The sequence below is a fragment of the Sprattus sprattus genome (genome assembly GCF_963457725.1).
Source record: "Sprattus sprattus genome assembly, chromosome: 2".
Taxonomy (NCBI): domain Eukaryota; kingdom Metazoa; phylum Chordata; class Actinopteri; order Clupeiformes; family Clupeidae; genus Sprattus; species Sprattus sprattus.
This window is the reverse complement of record NC_137921.1, coordinates 6,252,139-6,259,638: the sequence shown is the minus strand read 5'-3', so window position 1 is coordinate 6,259,638 and position 7,500 is coordinate 6,252,139. Positions and strand designations below refer to the sequence as shown.

At 46.7% G+C, this 7,500-nt stretch overlaps 1 protein-coding gene across 1 annotated transcript in view; it reads right to left on the bottom strand.

Annotated features, from left to right (window-relative positions):
* Positions 1 to 4,162: 4,162 nt before the first annotated feature.
* plxna2 (plexin A2) overlaps positions 4,163 to 7,500 on the bottom strand; it is a 92,806-nt gene continuing 89,468 nt past the window's right edge. The window contains 1 exon segment of the mRNA XM_080833442.1: positions 4,163 to 4,285. Coding sequence (XP_080689568.1) covers positions 4,190 to 4,285 — 96 coding nt within the window. The 3' untranslated portion in view covers positions 4,163 to 4,189.

Below are 7,500 nucleotides of genomic sequence, written 5' to 3'. Positions count from 1 at the left end.
AATGTATATATATATATATATATATATATATATATATTGTGTGTACGAGCATAAGACTGTCCTGTGATTCAAAGACTCCCCTTCACCATTGTATGACAGCCTCAAATGGGTTACACTTTGGGTTCCAGCGCGGCCAAATGTGGAAGCTGAAGTTCAGGTTCAAAAGTGACCAATTGTGGAAGATCATTACTAACATGAACAGACTGTAAGTAAATGTAAATTCTGCAATAGAAAACAAACAAAAAAAACCTTTGGGGAGGAAAGTATACCTGAAAAATACAACAATAAATAAAAATAATAATAAAAAAAAAACGTGTTTTACTCAGTGAAATCTCAAAAAAGGGGCAATGATATTAATGACAACGTCCTCCGTTACTGTAACAAGCCTGGTGTAAATAGCCTTACAAGATTATCCTTCCAGCTGCTAACACCGCTGACGGGGTGAACCAATGACATGAATGGCCGTCAGTTATGGCAGAGGGACAAAAAGCCACATTTATCCAGAGTATCTATACTGCTATAAGTGGAGCATAACGCGCACAGGCAGGATGAGCAACAGCACACGGATACTTCGTAGTCGCACAAAACTGAGGGGTTGGGTTTGAGTGTGTGCAAGTCAAAAGCGTCAAGCTGCTTCCCTCACAAGTCGCCCACTGATGATGACTATGTGTTCCACTGTACTCAACAGCACTATGAGAGTGTAGGGAGGACTGTGTAATATAAAGTCTAACTGTGAAAGGCTGTGTGTTATCTGTGTTGACTTGAGCTAGTGTATGAGGTATGACTTGCCAATGACCATCAGTTGTGTCCTGCAGAGACCCCCCCCCCCCCCTACCCCCCCCCCCCCCCCCCCAACAGCTGCCTGCATTAGTTCCATATCAATCACGTCAGTCCCTCCTGAAGTTGGAGCCTCTCTCTCTAGTTTTGATGTGGATACATATATATTTTTTTCTAAATCTTCTGATCACGCTGCACGCACACGACTAGGTGAGATCAAAGCCCTGCTTCAAAGCTGCTGCAGGAAGCTAGAGCTAAAGGGGGTTTCTCTCTCTCTCTTTTTCTATCTCTGTCTCTCTCTTGCTCACTCTCTTTCTCGCTGTCTATCTCTCTATTCCTCTTCACCTGAGACAACACAGATGAGACAACTGGATGGGGGGGGGGGGGGCACGATGCACTCTTTGCCTTTATCTTTCTCATTACGTCCTCAAACACCGCTCTTAAACTCGGCTACACAGGTCAGGAAGAGGAGGAAGTCGTGTGTGTGTGTGTGTGTGTGTGTGTGTGTGTGTGGACAGTCTGAGGATCACGTTTGGTGCGAGGTGTTCTAAGGCAACGGGAGGGAGATAAAAAAAACAGAAAGAAGAAAGAACACAAAGCACTGCTCCCCTCTTTAACCCCTTCAGCAGGGTGTTCGGAACCATTGAATAAAAGAATGCGTTCGTTAACAATCGAACATTCTAAAATTCCACGCTATATTCGACGGACACAGGTATTCTTTAGAACGTTTATTCTACAACATTCTAAACACACCGGTGTGACTGTACCTGCTGAAGGGTCCTTTTGGTATGATATTTACCCCCTAATAATAAAATAAAATCCAACACATAGCGTTAATACTAGCAAGTTTCAAGTATATGATGTAAACAAGGAGCTGGCGTTGCACTCATCACAGCACAACACTGAGGTGGACTGCAGGCAAGCAGTTACCATGCACAAAAACAACTGAAGCTCCGGTGACACAGAAACAGATCCGTCCTGGAACCGGCCCGGATCCGTTCCAGAGTCTGCTTCTGTTTAGGTGTTTGGCTTAGAACAGTCCCATGAACCCGTCCTTCACTTTCGACCTCTAATAACCTTGCCTCTTTTGATGAAGACAACAACGGGAGACAACTCATCTCAAGCGGGCCGAATGCATTATAAATGAAAGCAATGGATTCTTTTGTTGATGCGTACTGTTTGGATAGCTCTCTCCACATAGAGGGGGAAACATAAATAACAAAAAAAAACACCCCTCCCCCACCCCCCACCCCCAAACTGTTCACATCCAAGAGTGTGTTTTTTTCCCCCTTAACAGGGTGATAATAGTGGCCCACTTTCTTCGTATCGTACCTAGCTGCCTTAGAGCGCTCTGAGAGAGATGCACAAAATCCAGAGAGACGGCAGTGGTGGAGTGTCTGATTGCCCGACTCGTTCCAATCAATCAAGTGAGTGCCACCTTCCAGAGAGGGACTGGCTCTGGCTCCGATCCGGCTAGCAGCCGGCTCCGATCCGGCTAACAGCCGGCTCCGATCCGGCTAGCAGCTGGCTCCGATCCGGCTAGCAGCCGGCTCCGATCCGGCTAGCAGCTGGCTCCGATCCGGCTAGCAGCTGGCTCCGATCCGGCTAGCAGCCGGCTCCGATCTGGCTAGCAGCCGGCTCCGATCTGGCTAGCAGCCGGCTCCGATCTGACTAGCAGCCGGCTCCGATCTGGCTAGCAGCCGGCTCCGATCCAGCCCACAGTCAACTTCCTGCCTTGGCTTTCAGTCATCCCTCCAGTTCAAGTCTGAGGGCTTGACTCCCTTCATAAAGCATTAACCGACTACTTTTTTTGACACGTCAGTGAATAATTTAAAGTGATCTCCCAGGAGGGCTTGTCACTGTAGCATGAAGATATATATATATATCAGTGGTGACTGAATTGGGCATTAGATCGGTGGCTAACGTCTTAGCCTCTTGGAGCTAATGCAACCATCTTGGCACTTAAAAAACAGAAATGGAAGAAGTTTCCTTTTTTTTTCTTCTCTCGAGTGGTTCTGTATGACGCATGCAAAAATACACACACAGTTGACAGAACTGAAAACATAATACTGTCTGGTCAGTTTTATAGTGGATCGACCCACTCCCCCCCCCCCCCCCGCGATGCAAGTTCATTCCATCTACAGGAAGTATTCTCCAGTATATAGTGGAGTAGAATTGCAATCAATGTGTGGCAGTTCAGTTTCCAAGAGGGCTGCCTATAAGATTGCACACAGCACACTTCAATCACAAAGCGCATTTTGGCAATATAATAGTGAATGACATATATGAAGCTAAAAGGTCCTCTGTAACCAGAATGTTTAGAGCGTCTTCTCTTGGCCAAGGTTCTGCTCTCAGCCTCCCTCTGTTCTAGGAAACCCGAGGGATGACTCAAATATTGGAACATTTGTACATTCACATACAATTTCACACGTTGCTAAAAAAAATGAAGAACAGCACATGTACACACAGAGACATCGCTGAGCAGTGTCTTTTGAAGTCGTCGGCCGGCCTCCGGGCCGTTCATCCCATTCTCCGCGATCAAACTGCTGTTTCGATGAGAAGGATCGCCCCGTTTACCAGGAATAATCGGGGGGGGGGGGGGGGGCAGATCGACGTGATCGATCGCAAGACCTTCGACCCTACCGACACAGTTTCTTGAACTCCATGAGTTTAAACTCACTTTTTAGTCTCTGCATCCTTCCCGAGAAAGATGATGAAGACGACGGCAGCATCCGAGAGTGAGGTCGAGAGAGAGAGAGAGAGGGATGGACGGGACGCGCTCTCCTCTCTGTCCTCCCCCCGTCACCCAAACGAGACAGGACCGAAAGCGATAAGAGTCCCTTGCATCACGATGACAGGAGATGCCGGGGGCAATGGAAGAGGTTTTTAAAGTGTTCACGTATAAAAATAAAATTCTCAAAGGACATGGCCACAGCCAAAATGTTCCACTCTTGCTCTTACGAGTTCTTAGAGAGAGAGAGAGAGAGATGCTGTCCGATCGTGTTGTCCTGCTTGAGTTCCTGTCACTGCGTTTCTTCTAGTGCCAGACACACACAAGAGACGGCCAAAGAAAAAGGGGAAAAAAATAAAGTTGGGGTGTCTCAGGACATCTCTGTTCTGACTATCTTTTCACAACAGGATGTAACAAGAACCTCCACCCAGAGTCTTGCGAGAGCGGACATCTTGGTGAGGTCCGCTGAAGCCGTACCACTGTTTTGGTGGGACCCAGCTTTGCTGACAAGGTCAGTGGCGCTTCACTGAGTACCATGTGTTGAGACTCTCTGGGTGGTTGTGGATAGACGATGGCATTGGTGCCGAGGCCAAGCTCCTTGTTTCTCTCTCTTTTTCTTACGTATGTTGTTTCTCATTCTCTCTCTCTCTCTCTTTCTCTGTCTCTTGCGCTCTCTCGCTCTCAGCTCTCACGAGACATGTCGCTGATGAGTTGCTGTACTTTGGAGGCCAGACGCTGCTTCTTGGCCTGTTCGTCCTGCTCCAGCGCTGATATGATCTACGGGAAGAGAGGAGAGACAAAAAGCGTATTAACGACTGACAAGACACTGACAGACAGACAGACCTGCACTCAACACTGGGATAAAGGCACCCTTCCTTCGTAGTTGGGTACATTTTCAAAAGCAGAGCACAACAGAATCACCAAAGTTCCTGACTGCAGAGGGTTAAAGGGAATGGGTGGTTGTGGTGGCTGGTGCTTCAGTGTATAGTGTTTCACAGCACTTACAAGAAATACAAGAGTTTCCAGCACCTAGAGCTATCCAAGCCTAGCGACCTCCAAACAGATTGTTTTTGTATTCACGCCAACTTCATTTAGCCATGTGTATGATGTTTGGTCTCGGGGTTACAGTTAAAACACTGTCTGGTGGATCTCCTTTGTGAATTTAGATAAACACGCCCAATTTAAAAGTTTAAATGTTAACTACCAACTTACAAGTGGGGACCCAGCTCTCAAGCAGAGTGAGTCTCTGAGGTTGAAAACACACACAGCTTTTATGCTATTCAGTTATTAGAACATGACTAATTTTTAAGTGGAAAGTTACTGTTGGGCAGTGAGGCCTGATGCTATAAGACAGCACCTGCGTAGCACAGTTACTCAAGGACGTACATGACGTAGCCTGTTTTCCAGAGAAGTCTTGATGAAACGTCAGACAGAGAGGAAAAGAGAGGAGAAGCATTTGAACCTCGCTGACACATTATCACTCAACTGTGGAAAGTTCCAGCGCAGAATAAAACATCAAAACAATAAGAGTGCTTGTAAACAAAGAAGAACCCAAAATGAACCCCAATCTGCACCCCGCTATTAAGTTTTGTCTGCAGAATTAATTCCTAAAATAATCTTCATTACACACAGCAAATGATAAAAATCCAAAAGTGATCTGTGGCATTGCTCATCATCTTGAGACACAATTAGATCTTATGTGCTGACGTTTCATCCTCCACAGAGCATCTCCGGCTGCCATCTCCGCTGGAATGTGAAGCAAGCAGTATGTTCGTGTCGGCATTTGCCTCCTTCTAAAGACTATGACAAGGCCCTTTCCCCGATCACAGGGCTTCTCATAACAGGGGCTTTGATGGGAGCGCCAGCCAGACGCTGTTTCATGAATAGAACATTCAAAAAGGAAGATGTAATCGCCTGAGCCCGAGAGAGAGAGAGAGAGAGAGAGAGAAAGACAGAGGGAGGGAGAGAGAGAGGGAGAGATAGAGAGAGACAGAGAGAGAAAGATAGAGAGAGAGAGAAAGGAAGGGAGGGAGGGGGAGAGAGAAAGAAAGGAAGGTAGGGGAGTAAGGAAGGGGGAGGGGGAAAGAGAGAGAGAAATTGGAGGGTAAGCAAGACAGACAGAGGTGGAGGAGATAGAGGGAAAGTGAAAAAGAAAGAGAATGAACAGATGGAGAAAAAGAGAAAAAGAAAGAACAAGAAAGGGCAAGAAGTGAGAGAGATGGGGAGGGGGAGGGACAGAGAAAGAGAGAGGGATGTGAAAGATGAGAGAGGGAGAGAAAGAGGGGAGAGATTGTGGCAGGCAGAGGGAGAGAAAGAAAAGAAGACAGAGAGAGAGAGAGGCCACACCAATCATCTCCCCTGGACTCCTTCCTCTCCTCCTCCTTTCCTCATTTCATCCTGTGTGGATTCACACACACACACACACACACACACACACACACATTCAGCCTGTGTGTATCATTCCCCCGCCCTGACAGGAACGCAGCATTTTTTCAAGTCATGTTCAAAGAGGAGGTGGCGGACGCACGGGGGTCTCGCCTGTCTCATGGCCCCTGCTACGGAACCCTGAGCGGCAGATAGATAGACAGGCAGGCACACAAGACTGGCAGTGTTAGCTCAGCGAGGCCCCCTGCTGGTTGATGCCTGTCAGGCGCGTATCAAACGGGAGCAGTAATGAGGAGCTTGATCAGGGAGGGCACCTCAGAGGACTCTGCACAGGGTCAGTCATCACTGGCAGGGTCATCGGCAGATGTGAGATCAGAGGGGGGAGGGGGACAGGCTTAGGGCCCTGACCCCTGTGAAGGTCAAAGACACAGGCCAGAGTTCAAGGATGGGGGTCTGTCATAGGGTGGGCAGCTGACTTCATTGATCTGTGCGTGTCACGATACTAAATGGCCCCAACATAGCGGGGTGCAGAGTGGGGTTCATTTTGGGTTCTTCTTTGTTTACAAGCACACTTGATATTTTATTCTGCGCTGGAACTTTCCACAGTTGAGTGATAATGTGTCGGTGAGATGAAAATGCTTCTCCTCTCTTTTCCTCTCTGTCTGACGTTTCATCGAGACTTCTCGGGAAAAACAGGCTACGTCACGTACGTCCTTGAGTAACTCTGCTACGCAGGTGCTGTCTTCTAGCAACAGGCCTCACTGCCCAACAGTAACTTTCCACTGAAAAATGAGTCATGTACTAATAACTGAACAGCATAAAAGCTGTGTGTGTTTTCTACTCAGAGACTCACTCTGCTTGAGAGCTGGGTTCCCACTTGAGTGCTTTTATCTCAGCCGCTTTGGTACATTTCTCAGATCAGACTTAAAATTCTTGAAAACTACTACTTCAGTGTCCACATCATAACATCAGCTTCTCATCCTTTTGAACAAATTGCAAATGCTTTTGGCGCATTCATGCAAATATTGTCTGAAGTTACCTACAATATCAATTGCATGTGTCATATTGATCAAAATGGATTATTCAGCTTCTCTGTTGAACGGTCACATCCCCCAAAACATCTAGGCATTGATTCAGTGTGTAGGTCATGACATACAAAGTGGTTAAACCATTAATCATTGTTTGTCAAGCAAATGTTTCATCGGTTTCAGAGAAACAATTTTTTGAACGTTTATTCTAATTTTATAAATGACTTTTCTTTCGAACCCTGATGGTTTATTTTTGATGAAGGCTTCATTCCTCGTGTCCAAATGCAGGAAATGCATCTAAAATGCCATAGGTTAGTGAGCCAGAGTGGATGTGTCGGGGCAACATATACAGTAACAGTATGTGCCACTATGTCCGAAAACAAGGTGTTTAGTCACACTTTCACCATTGGGCTCAGTGTAACCTCAGTAACGTACAGTACACTAAAGTCTTACCCTTCTGGGAATCATCTACAGTGATCTCAGCCCTCAGAGTGTGGGTGGATTTCGTAAGGACCGGCAGGCCAAATTACTGGATGTAGTCATTTGGGTCAATGAGAGATAGATGCTCTCTTTCTGCTG